The 24,334-nt window shown below is 44.0% G+C and overlaps 1 protein-coding gene across 1 annotated transcript in view; it reads right to left on the bottom strand.

Moving 5' to 3' along the window:
- DAZL (deleted in azoospermia like) overlaps positions 1–24,039 on the bottom strand; it is a 47,015-nt gene extending 22,976 nt beyond the window's left edge. The window contains exons 1-4 of the mRNA XM_040352955.1: positions 23,982–24,039; positions 17,501–17,602; positions 14,828–14,919; positions 5,934–5,985 (exon numbers count right to left, since the gene is read on the bottom strand). Coding sequence (XP_040208889.1) covers positions 5,934–5,985; positions 14,828–14,919; positions 17,501–17,602; positions 23,982–23,984 — 249 coding nt within the window. The 5' untranslated portion in view covers positions 23,985–24,039. The remainder of the gene's footprint in view (positions 1–5,933; positions 5,986–14,827; positions 14,920–17,500; positions 17,603–23,981) is intronic.
- Positions 24,040–24,334: the final 295 nt, after the last annotated feature.

Raw genomic sequence — 24,334 nt, forward strand, 5'->3', positions numbered from 1 at the left:
TTTTTAGATCCACTCCAAGCTGTAAAAACAGCAGGACCCTGGACACCGAGTACGTCCGTGGACGTCACTCCATCCCTTCGCACCAAGAGATGTAGGCCTGCCAGGTGTGACGGTAGATCCTCCGGAAGACTACTGTTCCCTCAGCATTGTTGAGATGACCGAGTCGGACAAACCCCGGTCATAAAGGAGGAAGTATGGGACCTCGAGACAGAGGGACCTCCCGCCCTGGCAACCGCCAGGGTACCTCTATCAGGCGCCTGATATCGGAGTACCAAGGACGCAGAGGTCAATCTGGAGCGATTAGAATCATCGGGATCTCCTCCGCCTACACTCTGTGGAGCAGCCGAGGAAGCAACTACAATGGAGGAACGGCAAAAAGTCACCGATACAGACCCCACAGGGCCACCAGCGCGACTTGCGCGTCTGTACCAGATCACTAGACCTGACCACTAACTTCGACACCCTTGCGGTGGAGACGAGCGGCCAGGAGATCCATGCCCTGTGAGGCTTCACCTCCTGCAAGGGAGCCGAAACACCCCAAGCACAAAGACCAGCATCTGGCGACTCCAGTATACCTGATGGTAGACCCAAGCCACGGCCGGCTGAAACCAGATTGACGACCTTGCAACCTCCTCGACCACTAGAAGCATAGCCTGATCGCCTAAAATAGTAGGACAATGAACGGTAGACAGCACCTGGTATTCCCAGGCGGTCTCCCACCCAGGCACTAGCCAGGCCCGACCCTGGGTAGCTACCAAGACCAGACGAGAGTGGGCACATTCAGGGAGGTGTAGTCGTAGGTCCACGCAAGTCCAGCGACTCAGGGCCGACTGGACCCCCAGGTTCACAACCCGTGAGGTTGGCATCTGTCGTAAACACCGACCACTGGAAGGAAGAAACAACTTCCTGGACCGAAGAGTCTGGGATCTCCGTCACCAACTCAGACTAACTAGGTGGTGCACCGGAATCTGATGATTTCAGAGACGAGAGATTTTTACCACCTGGACAGTATTTCCTGTGGAAAACCAGAGTGTGGAACTGGGCATACAGTACCACCTCGAAGGAGGCTACCCACACAGGCCCCGGACCAGAAGGCCCCCGGAGAGAAGACAGATTGTGTGATGCCAATACCTTCACCACAGGCTGAAGAGTCTGCAATTTCTCCAGGGGAAGAAGGACCTTCGCCACCGAGGAGTCCAGATCAACCCTAGATACTCAAACACTAAGTCAGAACCTAGCATGCCCAGGATTTGAACCCTGGGTCGCACACATGGAGGGCAGGCTTGCTGCCACTGAGCTACACCTTCTGGCCTAAACGTTTAACACCCACCCGAATCTTCGGAGGGTCTGAATGGGAATAACACATCCACTAGGTCCGAGACAGAAGCTGCTCTCAGAAAAAAGTTGTTTAAGTAGCCAATGAGGCAAAGCCTCGCTGTCCCAACAAATTTAGGATAAGTGCGAGCTCCCAGTTGAAAACCCATGGTGCCGACGCCAGATCAAAAGGGAGGGCCACAGGCAGAGACCCTCTCTCATCACGAAGCACAGAAAAAAAACACTGAATTGCGCAAAACGGGACATGCATGTATGCGTCCCTGATGTCCGAGGACGCCAGGACGTCCCCCGGATGGAGCACAGCTACCACTGAACGAATGGATTCCATGCAGAACTACCCGACGTTCACAGGAAAGGTAAAATTACCCCGCAGCTTAGCAAGTCCCACACTGCCCAAGGCAGACCAACGGGCCGGGAGAGGAAGAGACGAGGAAAGAACTTTGTTCTGTGGATAGGAGGAAACCCCATCTTGTACTCCGAAGAGACCACCTCGCAGACCCACTGGTCGGAGAGCAGGGAGGTTTCACAGAATTGTGAACCTGCAAGCCGCCCCTCCCACCTAGAGACAGGGAGGGAAGGCTACATACATTGGCAGGATTTGGGTGCCAGCGTGATTGGCTTACGCACCCAGGGACGGATTAGTCCTCCAGCTGGGCCTTTGACAGCCTGGAAGGGTTGCCCCTAAATAATACAAACACATAGTGTGTATGTATATTATGTAGGTGTATGCACACATGCCTTTGGAGGAAACCGGAGTACCCGGAGGAACCCACGCAGACACAGGGAGCGACAATGCAAGCTCCAGGCAGATTGGCGTCAGTGTCCGGATTCAAACCAATTACTCTCTTGCCTCCAAGTAATGGAGTTAACCACTACACCTCCCGTGTGCATAATAAAACCATTCTGAAACAGAAGCCCTGGATAACAAGGGCGCAGCATTCAATGAAGCATCACAGACTTGTATGAGGCCCTGGACCACTAGCCTGAAAGAGTCGGTGCTCTTCCACTGTCTGGTGCAAAATGCTCACTCCGTGAGTTGTATACAGCACTAGGGGGTCAGGACTACTCCAAGATGGCCGCCGAGCGTTCAGAACGCGGCCACAGGGAAAAGGCCGACCGCAATGTAAGCTGCGCCATAGCGCGGCTACGACAAAATGGCCGTCAATGGGAGTTTTCAATGTAATTGAAAAACCTACCATAAAATGACGCCAGCGCCGACTGAGACCCCAGAGTAGTGGCCACAATAGGCCGCAAGTCAGACCCCAGCATGGTAAACATGGAACGGGTCAGTACTTCGGATCTTCTATCAGTCAGATCCATACAAGCGGGGGTTCCCGCCAATAGGGAGAGTGGTCACCTATACATGACACCCGGAGGGTCCACCACCGGAGAAGCCCACCTTTTGAAAAGGCTCTCCTCAAATGGCCACTGAACCGCCCAGCGGTGAGTGACTACAAAAGCCCTCAGCGGCTGTTCTCATTCCGCCTCTTAGAAATTATCAAAGAAGGCCACAGAAGAAAAAAACCTACACTGAGCGGACGGATTTGTGTGATCTAAAAAAGACAGAGCCCTCGGCGGAAACCCAGCTGCACTATCCAGCTTAAAGGGTCACTAAAGGAAAAACATTTTTTTTGCTGAAATGACTGTTTACAGGGTATAGAGAAAAGTTTAAAAGTTAAAAGTTAACGGATTCCTTTTAAAAATGATTAAAAATAGATTAAATTCTATCATATAATGTGCCTCTAGTTTCACTTTCGGTTTTAAACTGGTTTCATGTTTATGTGAAGTAAAGAGACCCACAGAACAAAAACAAACAAATCCAGAGCAGTGTTTTGTTTTTAAAATGAATCTGATTGGTTCTGAGGAGTTTTAGACACACAGCTTAGACCACAGTGAGAAGCTCCCATGAGTTTTTTCATAAGGAGCCAGACAAGCAGGAAGTGTGGAGATCAGAGCAGAATTACAGCTACTTCAAAGCAAAAATGAACAGAGGACATGAAACCAGTACTGCAGTAAGGTAAAGGAAGCTATTTAGCTAAAAAAAAAAATTTCCTTTAGTGATCCTTTAAGAGTCCCTTGCAGCAGTGAGAAGCGCACCCATACATGCCTTATCCTGCTTTTTTTTTTTAAACTACCCAGGTACCTGGTCCATGGCTCCATAACAGAGCATTCCCCAGGGGATAACGGGGGAAGGGGGCACTCTTACCGCCCACCCGCAGTCCACCCCCACCCTGGGACAAACGTGTCCAGGACTAACAATAAAACCTCCGTGGGAATCCCAGGTGCGAACACCTGCTGCCACCACCAGCATGTTGGGGAAGGACCCAGATACGGACTCCAAAAATGAATATTTACATAGTGTGTATGTCTAATATGCACACCTGTCCTTACAAATAAACAAAAGCTCCTAGAGTCCTATTCAGGGCCTCTCACCCACTTGCTGCGCTGATCAGGGGTACCCAGGAGACTCACCTCAGGAGTCCGCTGCCGTCTGCTCTCGGCACACAGTGTGAGAGGGGAAAAGAACCATGAGGTAACTGTGCGGCATCTGCAGGGACCTGTGTGCCAATTGGCGGCAAAATGCAGCGTTTAAACAGGAAAGGCTTCCTAGGGCTTTTTAACAGTGAAAAACCCCTCACAGGAAAGCCCCATACAAAAAAAAAAAAAACACAGGCCAGATAACAGTCCCCTCAGGAAGGCCCCCCTCCCCCGACAGCAGCAATGTTAGCAATGCAGCAAGGGAGCAAGGGAAAAGGAGCAGGGAAGGGAGGAGAAGAGGACACCCGAACCCCAGGAATGCCCAGCCGTACCAACCCACCGAAGCGAGAGGTACTGTGCTTACCCATCCGAGCAAGAACTACAACCGCAATGGAGGTAGCTGTCGGCCCGGTCCACTGAGTGAGAACACCACAGCCCAGTCATATGTGGACCTCGGAGCAAAGCTCACCGGCCACCCCAGGAGTAATGGGGTATGGCGTGGCAGACCCAGCCTCTTTGCAAAGGTGTGCCCATGCTTGCTGGTCGGACTGAGTAGACTACAAGGATCTATATTATCCAGCCTGTCTCTCAGCCGACAGTTAAAAAGAAGATTCTTCAAGAAAAAATAAATTAAAATAAAATTTCTCCTCAGGGCGCTGGGCCCAAAGGGAGCCATTCGTCCTTGTTAGGCAGAATGAAACCGAGGCTGCATGCTGCAGTGAGGAGGGTTATGTCTGGAGGAACCGCCCACTGGGTGGGGCGGTTCAATTCTGTTAATGCAACATGTATTTAATTATCTAACATGTTTCTGCCTAGTCCTCTCCTGTAAACAGGGAACATAACCCACTTGTCAAGATTTAAGGAGCTATGTCCGTCCATGGACGATAAGAGAAAACTATTTTTACTTTAATATTTTCCTCAGTTTAAGCGGATACGTATTCTACATATTTTTGGTTAAAAAAAAAGCCCAATAAGCGTTTATTCATTGGTTTGTGCAAAAGGTATAGCGTCTACAAAAAATAGGGGATAGTTTTATGGCATTTTTATTATTTCTTTTTTTTTTACTAGTAATGGGGGCAATCAGCGATTTATAAACGTGACTGCGACATTATGGCGAACCAGACACTTGACACCATTGTCATTTTTACAGCGATCAGTGCTATAAAAATGCACTGATAACTGTAAAAATGACACTGGCAGTGAAGGGGGCGCTGAAGGGGTTAAGTGTAACTATTAGGGGGCGTGGCTTGCCGTGACACGTCACTGATCGCTGTTCCCTTTGACAGGGAACAGACAATCAGTGACATGTCACTAGGAAGAACAGGGAGATGCGTTTACACTAACAGCTCCCCGTTCATCAGCTCTGTGACCCAATCGCGGGACACCGGCGGACATAGAGTGCGTGGGTCCGACGGGCACGGTGCTCGCGGGTGGCCACACGGCGGCAAATTAAAGGGGACATACATATACGCCCATTTGCAGCTGTGCCATTCTGTCGACGTAAAAACTTGTGTGGCAGAGTAACGTATATATACGTCACTTTAAAAGTCCTGCTCTGTGCCCGTGGGACCCGAGGACTCTGTCCGCCGGTGTCCCGCAATCAGGTCACAGAGCTGCAGAACAGGGAGAGGCAAGTGTAAACAAGCATCTCTGCCTAGTGACACTGCATTTTTATAGCACCGATGGCTGTACAAATGACAATGGTTCCAAAATGGTGTCAAAAGTTTCCGATGTGTGCGCCATGTCGCAGTCACGATAAAAATTGCTGATGGGTGCCATTACTAGTAAAAAAATAAATAAAAATGCCATAAAACTACCCCCTATTTTGTAGACGCTATAACTTTTGCGCAAACCAATAAACGCTTATTGCAATTTTTATTTTATTTTTTACCAAAAATATGTAGAACGGCCTAAACTGAGGAAAACAATGTGTTTAATATATTATTGGGGCATATTTATTATAGCAAAAAGTAAAAAATTGTCGCTCAAATACCACCAAAAGAAAGCTATTTGTGGGGAAAAAAGGACGTCAATTTTGTTTGGGAGCCACGTCAAACCACCAAGAGTTCATCCAGTGTTAATAAGCAGGCAAAGATTTATCAATATCCAGAAATACTTACATCTACAATATTCTGAACGTCGATGTCATCATAAAAGGAGACAAAACCATATCTAAAATAAAGAAATTACCATTTTAGTCACTTCATGAGAGGACAGCTTTAAATTGACTAATTTGGGGATTTTTTTTCAAATCAAAGTGTGGATTATTTTTGAGTAGACTACAAGGATCTATATTATCCAGCCTGTCTCAGCCGACAGTTAAAAAGAAGATTCTTCAAGAAAAAATAAATTAAAATAAAAAAGTCGCTGGTAACATCCATATAACAGAACTGTAGCCTGACTGCTCAGAGTATAGAGGTATCCTCATCACTAGAAAAAGGAACTTGCTTGAAGTGTCTATAAGGCACCACAATACTGCTCCAGAAGGCTGCTCTAAACCCTGAAATACAAATGGTCTTCCTCCCAGATGACAGAATGAAAAAGGTTTCACTACAGGAACACTGATACCGTTAGTGGAATTTGGAAAAAACAGCCAACTTGTGATGTACAGCTACATCTGTGATACGATCAATTTCATTTTGCAATGCAGACAAAGTCTGTAAATATCGGTTAATCTTCAAATACTTTGAGCACCCTTGGATCATAGGTCCAGATTGTATACTGGCCTAGACTTCCCCAAGATTAGAATGCATCTAAACTCAAAATATATACTGCAGCTTACCAATCCCTAAATGTGGAGACTGCAATAGCTTTTTCTAGGCCTTTTATCTTTTTGTTCACCTGGTGATGCTGCCAGTAACACTTTCTGATACTACCTCTGCTGGTGGGAACCGGTCATAGCACAAGGCAGCTTAAAGGGGTTGTAAAGGTTCGTCTTATTTTCTAAATTGGTTCCTTTAAGCTAGTGCATTGTTGGTTCACTTACCTTTTCCTTCTATTTCCCTTCTAAATGTTTTTTTTCTTTGTTTGAATTTCTCACTTCCTGTTTCTCCTCAGTAAGCTTTCCACCATCATCCGAGCGGTCCAAAGTCATTTAGAACAGCTTACTGAGGAGGAACAGGAAGTGAAAATTTCAGACAAACATAATAAAGAAAAAAAATTTAGAAGGGAAATTGAAGGAAAAGGTAAGTGAACCAACAATGCACTAGCTTAAAGTAACCCATTTAGAAAATAAAAGACCTACCTTTACTAACCCCTTTAAGACTGGAATCTGCTTGTGTCATTAGTATTGGTGCTGCATGTCCTTGAGCTGGAAGCGTTCTGGCTTTGGAGGGGGAAAGCATGAGACAGCATTTCAGCCAGTAGGATGGGAAGAGACTATTTACGTCTAAGTGTAGCCAGAAGACTTGTTGGTGCACCATACATTTTGAATGGCAACCCAATACAATAAGCAATGCAGTGTGCCACAATGCATACTAGTGCACTGCATTAAAATGTGGCACATCTGATTGTGGGTACATTGGCAGCCCATTGATTTCAGTGCAGGGTAATGTGACAAAACGCACATTGCCACACAATGCACCACACAACTAAAATTGGCCATACACAGAAAAAAACTTGGGAGTCAGATGTCACAGCACAGGAGCTTCTCGACCCTGACCTTCCCAACCCTGGACTCCAGGAGGAGACCATCACACCCTCAACCCTGCCATGTACACAGCACAGAGGATCCTCTACCTCTAATATTCCTGACAGATGGTCACCAGTCATCTCTATGACCATCGGAGGCCCGGGGTGCGAGTTGATGATGTCACGCCCGGGTACCCGGAAGTAAACAAAGCCGATTGCGGCTCGTAATCATGAGATCTGTGAATTTTTCACAATCTCATGCTTTCCAGCCTGGAGGAGAGATGCAGGGTCTTATTGACCCCGCATCTCTCCATAAAGAGGACCTGTCACACACTATTCCTATTGAAGGGGTTATTTACATTCCTTGCAATAGGAATAAAAGTGATCAAAACATTTTTAATGTAAAAAATAATAATATAAATATAAATTATATATATATATATATATATATATATATATATATATATATATATATATATATATATATATATATATATATATATATATATATATATATATATATATATTTATTTAAACGCCCCTGTCCCCGGTAGCTCGCGTTCAAACGCGAACGCAAGTCCCGCCCACATATGTAAAGGCCGTTCAAACCACATATGTGAGGTCTCGCCGCGTGCATTAGAGTGTGCAACAATTCTAGAACTAGACCTCTAACTAAACTGGTAACCTGTAAAAAATTTCAAAGCGTTGCCTATGGAGATTTTTAAAGCGGTAGTTCACCCTCCTTCACCCCATTATTCCATTACTTTCGGCATCGTAGCGCGAGCTACGGTATGCCGGTCTTAAATTTTTAATCCCCGTACTCACTGTGCTATTGTTGATTGAAGAATCCGACTCCCGCGGGGAATGGGCGTGCCTATGGAGAGGGAGGATGATTGACGGCCGGCTCTGGCACGTCACGCTCCCCGAAGACAGCCGGAGTAGGTCTCGGCTATTCACAGCGCCTGCGCACAGGCTATGCGCAGGCGCCGTGAATAGCCAAGCCTATTTCGGCTATTTCCGGAGAAGCGTGACGTGCCAGGGCCGGCCGTCAATCACCTTCTCTCACCATAGGAACGCCCATTCCCCGGATTCTTCAATCAACGATAGCACGGGCATAAAAAATGTAAGACCGGCATACCGTAGCTCGCGCTACGATGCCGAATTTAATTGTCTAATAAAAAAAAACTTTTTTTTTTTTTTTAACAGGGCGAACCCCCGCTTTAAGTAACGAAGTTCGGCGCCATTCCATAAGTGTGCTTAATTTTAAAGCGTGACATGTTGGGTATTTATTGACTTGGCGTAACATCTTTCATATTTTGCTAAAAAATTGGGCTAACTTTACGGTTTTGTTATGTTTTAATTCATGAAACCATTTTTTCCAAAAAAAGGCGTTTGAAAAATTATTGCGCAAATGCCGTGCAAAATAAAAAGTTGCAATGACCGCCATTTTATTCCCTAGGGTGTCTGCTAAAACATATATAACGTTTGGGGATATTGGGTAATTTTCTAGCAGAAGAATGATTTGTACATGTAGGAGAGAAGTGCCAGAATAGGCCCAGTATTGAGGTGGGTATAAAAGCCCTGTATGGAAGTGGTTAAATGAACAAGCTAAAGTCGGGTGATTGGCTACCATGCAGAATTGCACCAGATTTTGAGTGTTCCAGTTTTACCAAATCTCCCCCATAGTCAAAAAAACTATGGTATATAGTTGGGGAAATAAAAAAACCTCACCAGCACATTCAGGAGAGATGCTTTTGTGCATAAAATAAATGTGCAACGCACATAAATAAACCTAAATACCAGAAGCATTAGGGGCCACCAGGCAGCAGATCAACAATTATGGTACTGGACCGCTCACAGCCTTATGCATTCTATTCCTTTTGACCATGTTTAAGCAGATTTTCTCCGGCCAGGATACCACTTGGTGGCAGTAAAACTTGTCAGAAGTGACACATGCAGATGGCACAGAACAAGGCAACAGACAAATGACACTTAAAGGGTCACTAAAGGAAACATTTTTTTAGCTGAAATGACCGTTTACAGGGTATAGAGACATAATAGTTAACGGATTCCTTTTAAAAAACGATTAAAAATAGATAAAAAATCAATCATATAATGTACCTCCTAGTTTGTTTCGTTTTTTGTATCTAGCTTAGTTTTTGCATGTTATTTGATGCCTCTGTGCTGGACAGACCCATAGAGCAGTATTGGTTTGGAAAACGAAACTAGAATCTCACAGTACTGTGATGATCAGGAAACAGACAACCAGGAAGTGTCCAGAGCAGAATTACAGCAAAAACGAACAATGAGGACATGAAACCAGGACTGCAGTAAGGTAAAGTAAGCTATTTAGCTAAAAAAAAAAAAAATCCTTTAGTGACCCTTTAATTCTCTGAATTGAGATAAGTACACACTACCGAGTGGTATGCTTTTTTCATGTTTCATGTCTGAGGTTTAAAACCACATTGAGGCCTCTTTTACACTGTTGCCTAAAACATCAGATTTTAGGCATACAAATGCTTTCTCTCTAAATGCAGCCCATTGTTTATAATGTACCAGTACACACAGGCACACAAACATGCGTTGTGTATAGAGTAAAAAAATCTGTTGCCGACCAGCATTTTTATGCTCATATTGTCAATTTGAAGAGGTTAAAGTGGAATTCCAGTCAAATTCTAAACCTACTCCCAGCTCCATTTTAAGTTTAGTCCATCTACCCTGATAAAGAAAAGTGGTTTATTAGTTATCTATTCTGAAACCACTCTGGTCCAATCACATGATCAGGTCTCAGCTCTGGCTTCAGTGTAGAGGAGAGACAGCCCACAAAGGATGCCCCATAGTAAGTCTACAGGTAATGTCACCCAGACTCTACAGCCATTGACGCCGCTTCTCTACACTGAATCCAGAGTTGGGACCCGATCAAGTGAATGGATTGAGTTCAGAACAGGGTGGATTTGATTTAAATTAAGTTGATTTAAATCATAATTTTTCAAGAGCAACGGTTATCTGTCCCGCAGTGGCTCCTCTGACCCGCTGTTGACTCGACAGTCCCATTCACTTTAATGGGACGACTGGTGATGCGGCAGTGACAAGGTGAGGGACGTGGCGGCAGCAGGTTAGTGGATGTCCGCTAACAGGCGCTGCCATGATTGACCTGAAATGACAGGTGCTCGTTAAATGAAGGACTCATTCTTGCTGGTAGTTAGAATATAATATTTGCAAACAAAATTAAGGTTTCCTATTTAGAATAAGCTGTCAGGTTAGTAAACCAGCGACATCAGAACCGATTCATTCATAGTTTGTAGTGTACATAGATTTGCAAAACAATGGGATAAAGGAATATTCCTGAACTTTGTTTTATCTCATGGTTACTGTGACATTGTTGTATAAACATAAAAAGGAAAATAAGCGCAGAGATGGAGTAACTAAGCATATAGCAATGAACCAAATAGAAAAACAATAAAAAAGTCAATTAGTCCTTAAAATGAATGGCAGCAGCTATCCTCAGAGAAAGCCAGCTCTGAACTGACAAGGAAGGGAAAACACAGGAAGCCCTCTCCAGGTATCTGGGACGATTATCCAAGCATCAGTGGAATGGCAAGGGATTAGTTCTGCAGTCCTGTGGGCACCAGGAAGATTGTCTGGAACCAGCGTGATCAAGCACCATGTAGAGACCGTTCTGGATGGTCAGGAATAGCAGGAAATGCGCTCAGAGCTCAGCTTCTTTTACAGGTCCAAGTTGTAATGCTGGAATGGTGCTATATATGTGTACAGGGGCTCCGTGGGACCTTCTTGTGTGCGCTGGAGCTTGTTGTCCCACAGAGCCCCTGTACACAAATGGCATCATTCCAGCATTACGTTAGGCCTGTAGAAGGGGCTGAGCTCCGTGTAGCCTGCTATTCCTGACCATCCAGAACGGTCTGTACATGGTGCCTGATCACTTCCGGTGAGGTCATATCCTTGCTATTCATGCTGGTTATGGCCAACTTCCTGGTGGCGGCCACAGGACTGCACAACAGATCCCTTGCCATTCCACTGATGCTCGGATAATGTCTTGGATGCCTGGAGAGGTAACACCAATCCTAGATGAGCCTGACATTCATTTACTTGTGAGTGTTACATTTACTTTGCGGTTAAAACTGCTTAAAGTGGATGTAAACTCTCCATACACCCAGTGAAGTGAAAAGCCTCAAATACACTGAGATTAGAGCTGCACGATTAATCGCGGAGAGAATGGCAATCTCGATTCTCCCCGCGTGATGACCCCCCGATTTTCGGGTGCGGCCATAAATTATTCTCACCTGTCCCATGTGTCCTGGAAGTCGCTCACATTCCCCATCACCACCATCCTCCAATCCGCAGCAGGAACGTCATCTGCCGTCCCGCTGCTGCGCAGCATGGCATGCCGGGATATATAGTCCCGCCTCTGTTAGTGAAGGGGGAGGTCTCCTTGAAGAACTACCAATCCCAGGATTCCTAGCGGGCCTGGTTCCAGACAGGGAGCGGAGCAAAGAATGCTGAACGGAGCCGGGGAGATGAGGGCAGGTGCTGGGGGAGCCCGGCCGGAGCTTTACCGCTGGAGGAGGCAGAAGACGGGGGGGGGGGGGGCACCAAGGTGAGGGCTGGCGGAGGGGTTCCGTGTAACCCGGAGCCTGAGAGAACCATTGTACTACCTGGGGGCCTGAGCGAGAGTATACATATATGGATAGGGGTGACAACATGGGCAATGGTGACAACATGGGCAATGGTGACAACATGGGCAATGGTGACAACATGGGCAATGGTGACAAGAACGGGGTTTACTACCGCTTTAAATAAAAAAAAAAAATGAATTGTGATCTTCATTTTATGTAAAAGAATCGCGATTTTCATTATTCCCAGAATCGTGCAGCTCTGAGATTAAACAAATCTCCCTACATAGGTTTTACATCCATATCTGCTGTCTTCACATTTATAAACAGAGTGTGATGTCTGGGCATACAGCCAAGATAGCTAAAACTGCTGATTGGAGGAAAGGCACACACCCCCCTCTTCCACATAGGCAGAGACTCTGAGGTTTTTGTAACAGGGCCAGCTAATGTATTTTAGCAACCTCCCCAAACAGAAATGTCAGGCTGCATTTATCTGATGTGTCAGAATTTGTCAGGAGTCATCAGGCTGATAACAGAGGAACAGTTCAGGAGGGAGCTACTGGACTTGGGTCTTTGAAGAGAGATAACAAAAAATACTGCAGATATATGTGCCCAGCTCAAATTTCATGAATCAGGTTTACATTCACTTTAAATACTACACTGAGGTGGCGCTTCCTGTGTTTTCCCTTCCTCCTTGACCGACATTGTGGGAATGCATTAGTGCATGCCATCTCAGCTTGCAGAGCTTGGATTCACTGAATGAGTTTACCAAAAATGTAAATATTGCAGAATATACAGCCTCATGCTACATAAATAAGCTCCATTACAAGCAGAATAAACTTAATTATTAATGTAAAATACAAAATCTTTATTTTTCCTCCAAAAACATTTTTATTAAAATAAAATAGATTAAAAAAAAATCTGATTTAAATTTAAAAAAAATATAAGATTTTTTTAAAGCATGGATTTATATTAAAGTGGAGTTCCACCCATAAATATAACATTACATCAGTAGTTTAAAAAAAATGTCATTAGTCCTTTAAGAAAAAAAAAAATGTTTTTAGATGCCTTCAAAGTGTTGTTGCTAGGCAGAATAGTTCATCTTCCCTCTTCCTGCACCTAGGTGCTTAAGCTTCACCGCACAGACTCCTGGGAATGTAGTGGGTGTAACTTTCCATGAGTCAGTGCATTCCCCAGTCTCGAAGAATAAGGCCCCGTACTCACGACCAAACATGTCTGCTGAAACTGGTCCCCGGACCAGTTTCTGCAGACATGTTTGGCCGTGTGTAGGCCCGAGCGGACCATTTTCGGGCGGATCGGACAGGTTTCCAGCGGACAACTGTTTCCTGGACTTGCTTTAAAACAGTCCGCTGGAAACCTGTCCCCCCCCCCCCGACATGTACGGTCGTCTGTACAGACCTACCGTACATGTCCGGCCGCCCGCCATCCCTCGCATGCGTCGAATGACTTTGACGCATGCGTGGAAGCATTTAAAAGGCGGACACGCCCCGCGTATTGTTAACGCGCAGAGTTCTGTTCGATGGTGTGTACAGCCATCGAACAGAAGTCCCCGGGCAGACATGTCCGATGAAAACGGTCTGCGGACCGGTTTCATCGGACATGTCTGTTCGTGAGTACAAGGCCTTATGTGACTTGGACAGTACAGGTGCTGAAACCTGATCTGAAAACTATTACATTGCTTGTGCAGCACTGAGCATGTGCGAGATCTGCAAGGCTGAAATCCAGGAAGTCATACAGTCTGGCTTCATGATGCCCACACTTAAGATGGCCCCAGTCAATTTCTATTTTAGAACGTGTCTAAATGCTGTAACAACCTAACAAAACGGACCTTAGTTTACAGACTAACTTAAAACGACATAAAAGTTAACCGATTCCTTTTAAAAATTATTAAAAATAGATAAAAAACAATCATATAATGTACCTACAGTTTAGTTTCATTTTTGCTGTTGTTTCCTGGTTCTCGGATGTACAGAGACAAAGAGCCAATAGAGGGCAGTGAAGGTTTTGCAAAACGAAACTGGATTGGTGCTGAGGGGTTTTAGACACACAGTAATCACACCTCATTGATTAGTCACCACAGTGAGAAATCTCCCAGTACTGTGGTGATCAGGAAACAGACAACCAGGAAGTGTCCAAAACCGAGAAATTACAGCAACATCAAAGCAAAAACTAACAACGAGGACATGAAACCAGGACTGCAGTAAGGTAAAGGAAGCCATTTAGCTAAAAAAAAACTCCATTCTGAGAGCTATAATTTATTTTACTTACAGTATGTACGTGCTATAAACAAGGAATTTTGGGCAGGAATACTGATATTCAAACATCAGTACCGTGTACAAGCAACCTAAAATGACTGAAAATCATTCCATGCAACAATGAAAAAATCTATAACACACAATGTTTTTATAAAATACAAGTGTTCTATTTTACAAAGAAGATGGTTGAAAGTGGAGTACCACTTGAAATTAATTTTAAAGTTGACCTAAGCAGAAGGCATAATCCCTTTGCATATTTAATACTGCAGCTAAATTCAATGAGAACTGGACATATAATGAAGAAAGGACTTTTGTAATGGGTGGGGGTTGTTAAATACAGGCAGATGAGCAGGGCGTTACTGCCACCCAACCACTAACATACCACAGCTGCAATGCTTTGCAGAGAGAGGCACATATAACCACTTGTCTTTACACAATATTATCATTTTAACATCAACTGAAATGTTTAGTACTTACCCCTTGGAGACACCAGCACGATCAGTAATTATTTTTACCTCTTTTACTGAACCAAACTTTGAGAAAAAATCTTTGATTTCATGCTGATCAATCTAAAAAAAATGTTCAAAACACACAAGAGTAAACAGACATGCTATCCTTATTGGGACACGACTGACCATCATAGATGAAGCCACATGACAGATCGTTCACCACTACAGAGATGACACTGCCTTTACCATCTACCATCCTTTATATGGGTTTATCATCATGTAAAGCTACAACAAAAATGAAAATGGCTCTGAAATGGTCCTTACTACACCTAAGGCCTCGTACACACGGTCGGACCAAACCGATGAAAACGGACTGAAGTTCAGTTTCATCGGTCCAAACCGACCGTGTGTAGGCCCCATCGGTCCGTTACCCTTCGGACGCAAAATTGAGAACTTGCTTTAAAATTGGACCGATGGACGCCTAACCGATCGGTCAAAACTGATGGTTAGTACGCAAAAGCATCGGTTCAAAACCCGTGCATGCTCAGAATCAAGTCGACGCATGCTTGCAAGCATTAAACTTAATTTTTGTCAGCACGTTGTTGTGTTTTACGTCACCGCGTTGGACTCGATCGGTTTTAAAACTGATGGTGTGTTTTCTGATTTAAAAAAAAACTGATGGTGTGTAGGCACATCAGACATCAGTCAACCGGTGAAAACGGTCCGTCGGACCATTCTCATCGGATGGACTGATCGTGTGTACGAGGCCTTAAAGGATTACAGAGGGATTGATTGAAATACATTCTGATCACCACTATGCAAGTACCATTATGGATGACGGTTCAGAAAATGAGGAATATTTTTGTACATATTATGGTGAAAGATGTTGCAGGACTGCTAGGTTAATATTGAGAAATCAGGGCAGGGACAATATTTCCAAAGTAGGGCAAACGTTTACGCGGAGGATGAATTTTTGTCACACGTAAAAGTGTTTGTTGACCCTTAAAGTGCAAGTTCACCTTTACAAAAAAATCTGTAAGGTGAACTTACATAGGACCCCCTCCACTCACCTGGAGCGCAGAGATATCACGCAATGAGCCCTGGTATAGCCACATCAGACGGGGGCTTAGAAATCCCCTTGGCTTTCTCTCCTCCCATCAGATTCTGATTGGTCAGCGCCGCTTAATTAGAATGCTTCTAAACATGAGGCAGAGGGGATTTCTGAGCATGGGGGGGGAGGGGGGGTGTCAAACATGCTCTTCCTTTACAGCTATCACAAGAACTGCAGTGCTGGGGAATGGCTGCGGCACTTCTGATCCATGTAAAAGTGATCTGGTGACTATAGAGACAATTGAATCACTTACCTGAAAGCCAGTTGCTGCCTCAAATTATTATTTATTTATTTTTAAACAACAATGATCCCAATATAGCCACTTCTTGTGCAGGGCGTTTGTTTACGTATGATGGATGAGAATTGGTTAACAATGTTTCCAAACTTGGTACAGAAAATATTCAATTAATGAATGAGGAGGACACTACCAATCTTGTGTGGCCTGTAAAAGTCAACACCTGACACTGAACTGAGTCTTGTCACCCACTCTGAAAATGATTGCATCACTTTCATTTTCAAACCGGAAGCCAGGCTGAACAAGAAAACAAGCAGAGCACAAACCAATTGCTTCTACTGCAGCCATCAGCTTGTGCTAATCGGTTCACTCTTTGGAGGTATGCAATAAGTCTTAAGAGCTGAACTAGTTAAAAGTGGAGAATTTAAAACAGTCAGTCACCTATGTGGCTGCAGCATCTAACAGAACTGATCACAATTGCTGATCGCTCAGTTCTCAGTGAGCACAGAGTGGTGACTGCTAGTCTGCTCCTGTGACCCACAAGTTAAGCATGGCCAAAATAGCATACGTCTCCTTTAAGCCTGAAATGCTTGAATCATTTTATAAAGGCTTTTCCGTTACAATGGTAAACTGCTGAAAGGTGGTAGGGGCCTAGTAATAATTAACACAGACCATACTCTTCTAAAATCAGGCCTTCAACAGTTATGACAGATCCGATGATAAATGTGTAAGAACCATTCCCTGGGATTCAGTAAGGTTTAGGAGCAGGACACAGCCAAAGCAGAGCAAGGAGAACATTTTCCAAATCTGGGGTCTAATATTTCACTGGGGAACAAGAACCACCACTGCAGCAAATACCTGGGGATCCAGTATGATCCTGCATTAGAATTTCAGCCTCTTAATTCCTAGGATATGGGGGAAAGATTTGTAATTATAGATTACTTCCATGGCTGGCAGCTGCAAGGCATAGAATGGTTAAAAGTACGAGTATAATACAAGCAATACCTGTGCACATTAAAATAAACCCATAGAAATTATTTCTTCCATGTTAATTATAGGCAATGTCAGTGGTTTACTTGTGTGTGTAGCTGCTGCTTCTAGGTCAGACACAAGGTAAAGCAGGGCAGAGCATTATCTAGTGGCCATACCTTTCCATTTGTTGACAAGCTGTTCTGAGAAGCTAGGTTAGCCCTGCTGGTTTAAAGCCTGCAAGCTGGAGATTTTTCTAAGAACGGTTGGCAGTGTACTACAGTCCATCATGCAGTTTCTTCCATTACCCAAATGTAGTTTGAAAAGCAGCCTTTTCACAAAGCAATAGTAAAAAACAGAATTGCCAAAAAATTACTTAAACTCACCCGGATATCGATGCCCCCAACAAAAACTGTATTGGGTACAAGTTTCCCCTCAGGGAGCACATAACCAGATGGCTGATCCTCCATGGGACATCCTGCATCCGACTAGACAAGACAATTTCAATGACAGAAGCATAGTGAATACATATTGCATACAAGTAGGTGGAAATAAAAATGCCAACTTCTTTTAAAAACACAACAGGGCCCAGAAAGAGCTCCAACATGCACCCCTCATGAATGATTATCTAGAAAGATTTTGCAGGAAAAAAAAAACAAATTTCTTGGTTACTCACTGATTTTACAGAGGCTCCCCATTGTCTCAACCACCCCCCCCCCCCCCCCCCATTTACATTATCTGCAAATGACATTACATCATACATAGAATACACAAAGCATCATCACAAAATTAACCACTTAAGGACCGCCTCACGCCGATATACGTCGGCAGAATGGCACGGCTGGGCACAAGCACGTACGGGTACGTTGTCCTTTAAGTGCCCAGCCGAAGCTCCGTGACCGCGGGACCCAATCGCCGCCGGTGTCCCGCGATCGGTCACAGGAGCTGAACGAGGAGTGTAAACAAACCTTCCCTGTTCTTCTCTGTGGCTTGTCACTGATCATCTGTTCCCTGTCATAGGGGACGACGATCAGTGACATCACACGTCCAGCCACGCCCCCCTACAGTAAGAAACACACTAGGACACACTTAACCCCTTTAGCGCCCCCTAGTGGTTTACTCCTTCACTGCTATTTTCACAGTAATCAGTGCATTTTTTATAGCACTTTTCGCTGTGAAAATGACAATGGTCCCAAAAATGTGTCAAACAAGTGTCCGCCATAATGTCACAGTCACGAAAAAAAAAAACGCTGATCGCCGCCATTACTAGTAAAAAAAAAATGCCATAAAACTATCCCCTATTTTGTAAACGCTATAACTTTTGCGCAAGCATATCAAACACTTACTGCGATTTATACGTATCGGCCTAAATTGAGGAAAAAAATGTTTTTAGATATTTTTGGGGGATATTTATTATAGCAAAAAGTTAAAAATATTGTTTTTTTTTTAATTGTCGCTCTATTTTTGTTTATATTTGTGGGGGAAAAAGGACGCCAATTTTGTTTGGGAGCCACGATGCACGATCGCGCAATTGTCAGTTAAAGCAATGCAGCGCCAAATCGCAAAAAGGGGCCAGGTCCTTTACCTACATAATGGTCCAGGTCTTAAGTGGTTAAAGGTTTAAGGTTTTTTTTACCCTAATGCACTCTATGCATTAAGGTAAAACACCTTCTGAGGGCAACTTATATTTACTGGAGCTCCATCTCTATAAAGCGATGTGCACGAGAGCAGCGGCTCTCCCAGATCTCTCTCCTCACTGGCTCACAGCAGCAGGAGAAAAAAAAAATCAAACATTTACAATCACTTTAAGGGCTCTGTGCCGGGAAAATCAACTTCCAACCCCAAAGAAGCTGGAAAATGAAATTAAAAGTAAAACATTACCAGTACTGTGCATATTTAAAATTACAGGCAAAAAAGTCAGCTTATAGTACCATTTTAATATAAAAGATTATATTCCCCCACCATCCTTCATATCCGACTCTATTAACCACTTAACCTCTGGAAAATGTACCCCCTTTCATGACCAAGCGGTGCTGATTGATTTCAGAATGACAAATGCGCGGTCATGCTACACTGTACCCATTTTTTCTTCTTTTGGTGACATTTGATCACCTCTGCGGTTATTTTTTGCGCCAACAAAAAAAAAGAGCAAACTTTTTGAAAAAAAAAGTTTTTGCTATAATATCCCAAATTTAATAAAAGAATCTTCAGTTTAGGCCAATATGTATTCTACATTTTTTTTTTACCAAAAATTACAATAAGCATATAATTGGTTTTTCACATATAGGGGATATGGCATTTTTATATTTTTTTTTACTACTAATGGCAGCGCTCTGAAATTTTATTGTGACTGACATTGTGGCGGAAAAATCGGACACGTTTGACACTATTTTGGGACCATTGACATTTATATAGCGATCAGTGCTATAAATATGCACCGATTACTGTGTAAATATCACTGGCAGGGAAGGAGTTAACACTAGGTGCAATCAAGGGGTTAAATGCGTTACCTAGGGAGCAATTCTAACTGTGGGGGATGGGACTGACTTGGGGAGGAGACCGATCAGTGTTCCTATACTATACTAGGAACACACCATCAGTCTCCTGTCCCCTGACAGGACGTGGATCCACGTTCCTACTCTGACAAGAAATCACAGGTGTCTGGCGGACTACGTGGCTGCCGGGCACTTCAGTTGATATTAGTCACAGCATATATAATATATGTAATTTAATATGTTGTCCATAACACCACTTTAATTGTTATAGTTCTCTGGTGACACTACCAGATTAAAAACAATTAAAACTCAAAAAATAATGATCACATGATGATACAAACTTAAAGGATCACTAAAGGAAAAAAATGTTTTTGCTGAAATGACTGTTTACAGGGTATAGAGACATAATAGTTAACTGATTCCTTTTAAAAACGATTAAAAATAGATAAAAATCAATCATATAATGTGCCTCTTAGATGCAAAAACGAAACTGAAAGTAGTTTAGTCTGTGCATGTTATTTTATGCCTCTGTGCTGGACAGTGCCATAGAGAGTCATGGCTAGGAAAACGAAACTAAACTCTCCCATGACTTTTTTCATACGGAGCCAGACAACCAGGAAGTGTCCAGAACAGAGCAGTTTTACAGCAACATCAGAGCAAAAACGAGCAATGAGGACATGAAACCAGGACTGCAGTAAGGTAAAGGAAGCAATTTAGCTAAAAAAAAATTCCTTTAGTGACCCTTTAACCACTTCCCGACCGCCGCATGTATATGTATGTCCACAGAATGGCACGTACAGGCAAATGGGCGTACATGTACGTCCTTGCCTTTCCACGGGTCCGATCGGGACCCCCCCCCCCCCCCCCACATGCGTCGGTCGGGTTCTCTCGGGGAGCGATCCGGGACGACGGCGCGGCTATTCGTTTATAGCCGTTCCGTCGCGATCGCTCCCCGGAGCTGAAGAACGGGGAGAGCCGTGTGTAAACACGGCTTCCCCGTGCTTCACTGTCGTGGCTTATCGATAGAGTCATCTCTTATATAAGGGAGACTCGATCAATGACGTCTGTCCTACAGCCACACCCCCCTACAGTTGTAAACACACACTAGGTGTACCCCAACTCCTACAGCACCCCCTGTGGTTAACTCACAAACTGCACCTGTCATTTTCACAATAAACAATGCAATTTAAATGCATTTTTTGCTGTGAAAATGACAATGGTCCCAAAAATGTGTCAAAATTGTCCGAAGTGTCCGCCATAATGTCGCAGTCACGAAAAAAATCGCTGTTTGCCACCATTAGTAGTAAAAAAATAAAAATGCAATAAAACTATCCCCTATTTTGTAAACGCTATAAATTTTGCGCAAACCAATCGATAAACGCTTATTGCGATTTTTTTTACTAAAAATAGTTCGAAGAATACGTATCGGCCTAAACAGAGGAAAAAAAATGTATATATGTTTTTGGGGGATATTTATTATAGCAAAAAGTAAAAAATATTGAATTTTTTTCAAAATTGTCACTTTATTTTTGTTTATAGCGCAAAAAATAAAAACCGCAGAGGTGATCAAATACCACCAAAAGAAAGCTCTATTTGTGGGGAAAAAAGGACGCCAATTTTGTCTGTGAGCCACGTCGCACGACCGCGCAATTGTCTGTTAAAGCAACGCAGTGCCGAATCGCAAAACCTGGCCTGGGCATTTAGCTGCCTAAAGGTCCGGGGCTTAAGTGGTTAAGCTTGAGTACCAATACTTTTTTTCAACTACTCACCGATACCGTTTTTTTTAAAAGGTCACGCGACAGTGGCACTAATATGCAGCACTGATGAGGAGTGGACTCATCAGTAGTTAATTTTACTATATATATAAAATTGTAAAAAATAAATTATATATATTCTATCTATCTCAAAATATATATATATATATATATATATATATATATATATATATATATATATATATATATATATATATATATCACAATGCTTTTTGTGGGAGGGGGGGTAGTGGACAGTTATTTTTTTTACGATTTTATTTTAAAATATTACAATGTTTCCTTGTTTTTATTTATTCAACCCTGTTGGGTGGCAGGGGGGCTTTGGTGGGATGTCAGGGGTTTACACAGACCCCTGACATCTCCCCTTTGAGACAGGAACTGAGGATTCCCCAGTCCCTTTCTCAGCAGCCTCAGCTGCACTGAAGATGAATGGACAGGAGACAGCGGCTCCTCTCCATTTATAAACAAGCAAACAGTTTTACGATGCTCAGTTATGAATGGACAGAGTCAATGATCACTGACTGTCCATTCATAAAATTAACGAGCTGGTAAATGACATTTACCGGCTTCTTCCTCCGCTCTCCATCCTGACAGCTCTGGGACAGGGGAGCCGGAGGATGACACAGAGGAACGATCAGTGTGGCACGTTATAGCCACCAATCTCCCTATGTGGCTTTTAATAAAGCAGCTGAAAGTCAGAGAAAGGAGCAGAAGCAGCTGTCAGCTGCTTTACTGAAAGCCACACAGGCAGATTGGGGATTATAACTTCCCCCCACTGCTGCACCGATCATTCCTGAGTGTCCAGGTATCGGACTAGACGTCGGGAGCATTTGCACAATATCAGCACTGATACTAGTATTAATGCAACCCTCATTAAGGGGGGTAAATCTGGGACTGACGTGGTTAAAGCGGAGGTTCATCCTAAATTTGGACTTTGGCTCAACTAAACTAGCAGGCAGAGACAATTAATCCATTGTTTTTTTTTTTTATTGGCGATCCTTACCTTAGTCCGGCAGCAGTTTCTCCCCTGTCACTCAATATTCCCCGCGGGAGTGGGCGTTCCTAATCACAGGCTGTGATTGATGTGCTTCCGACCGGCGCATACTGCGCGTCACGATTTGCCGAAAGAAACCGAACGTCGGTGCGGCTCTATACGGCGCATGCGCACCGACGTTCGGATTCTTTCAGCAACTCGTGACGCGCAGTATGCACCGGTCAGAAGCACGTCAATCACAGCCTGTGATTAGGAACGCCCACTCCCAAAGGGAAAGCCGGGGGCCGAAAATAACCCTATACAGGTATGTTGGGAAAAAAAAAACACAAACAGCATACTGGCGGTCTCCTAGATCGGTTCATGTATTAGAATATTTTTTAGGGTGAACCCCCGCTTTAAGGCACTTTTTTTAGCTCTGCAGAGTGGAGATGGATTAGAACCCAAGATTTTCTTTTTGCCATCTGTGCCGCAGTTTGGGAGATTCACACTCCATTTGTCCTGATAACTTATCGGAAATAAAAGATACAGTAATCCCAAACAGGATTGCCCCCCAGAACAGAGAGAAACTCTTTCAATGGGGACACCAGTTCTGGTGACAACTCAGGGATTCCCTTACTTCCTATGAACGGAAATCTCCCCTATTAAACAATGACCTCACAGTGGTGAGAGATGATTTCCTGTTGTGGTTATAGGTCAGGAAGTGAAAGAAAATCTCCCCTATAAGAATGACCTCACAGTGGTGAGAAATGATTTCCTGTTGTGATTATAGGTCAGGAAGTGAAGGAAAATCTCCCCTATAACAATGACCTCGCAGTGGCATGAGATGATTTCCTGTTGTGGTTATAGGTCTGGAAGTGAAATCTCCCATATAAGAACAATGACCTCACAGTGCTAAGAGATGATTTCCTGTTGTGATTATAGGTCAGGAAGTGAAGGAAAATCTCCCATATAAGAAGAATGACCTCACAGTGGGGAGAGATGATTTCCTGTTGTGATTATAGGTCAGGAAGAGAAGGAAAATCTCCCATATAAGAAGAATGACCTCACAGTGGGGAGAGAGGATTTCCTGTTGTGATTATAGGTCAGGAAGTGAAGGAAAATCTCCCATATAAGAACAATGACCCCACAGTGGTGAGAGATGATTTCCTGTTGTGATTATAGGTCAGGAAGTGAAGGGTAATCACCTCCATAAGAATGACCTCACAGTGGTGAGCGATGATTTCCTGTTGTGATTATTGGTCTGGAAGTGAAATCTCCCATATTGAACAATGAGGCTCCCTTGAGGTGAGCACGCACACAGTTATACACCTCAGATTAGATGTGATCCCCATCTCTGGGGTTCTTCTACACACACATGTCCGGCCATAGCGGTATACACGGCTCACAGTCTCCTGCTATGCGGGGCTCCGGCCATCGTGTATTACAGGCCCGAACTCTAGGCCTCCACAGACACCCAGCCGCCAATACCACACAGGCCCGGCCCGCACAGGAAAGAAGTGCGCAGCACGGAGCCGACAGGTGTCTCCTGAGGAGAACCTCTCATAACCCCTGTATGTGTGCGGAGGACGGACAGGCCTACTACTATACAGACACACAGACTCACCATCGTCACAACTTCAACACAAAACGATAAAAACTGAAGAGAGAACGCGGGAACAACTGGCCCGGGGCAGGAAGGGCGGGTCTTATTTATAGCCTACCCCGGAGCAGCGCACTCCGCTCCTGGGAGGGGAGCCGGCCGTTCCAAAAGGAATATGGGGGGTATCCAAAAAAGAAGTAGATAGCTATAGTAATTGAAATGTCCTGATATATATAGGTCATATTATTATCAGTGAGGTGTTCAGCCCCGAAATGCTTTGGAATGTTATGTATTTCAGAAATAGGAATAGTGGGGGGCAGGGCGGACATGGGAGGAAACAGTGAGGGGTGCAATTGGTTGCTATGACAAGAGGCCTT

Source organism: Rana temporaria, chromosome 5 (genome assembly GCF_905171775.1).
Source record: "Rana temporaria chromosome 5, aRanTem1.1, whole genome shotgun sequence".
Classification (NCBI taxonomy): domain Eukaryota; kingdom Metazoa; phylum Chordata; class Amphibia; order Anura; family Ranidae; genus Rana; species Rana temporaria.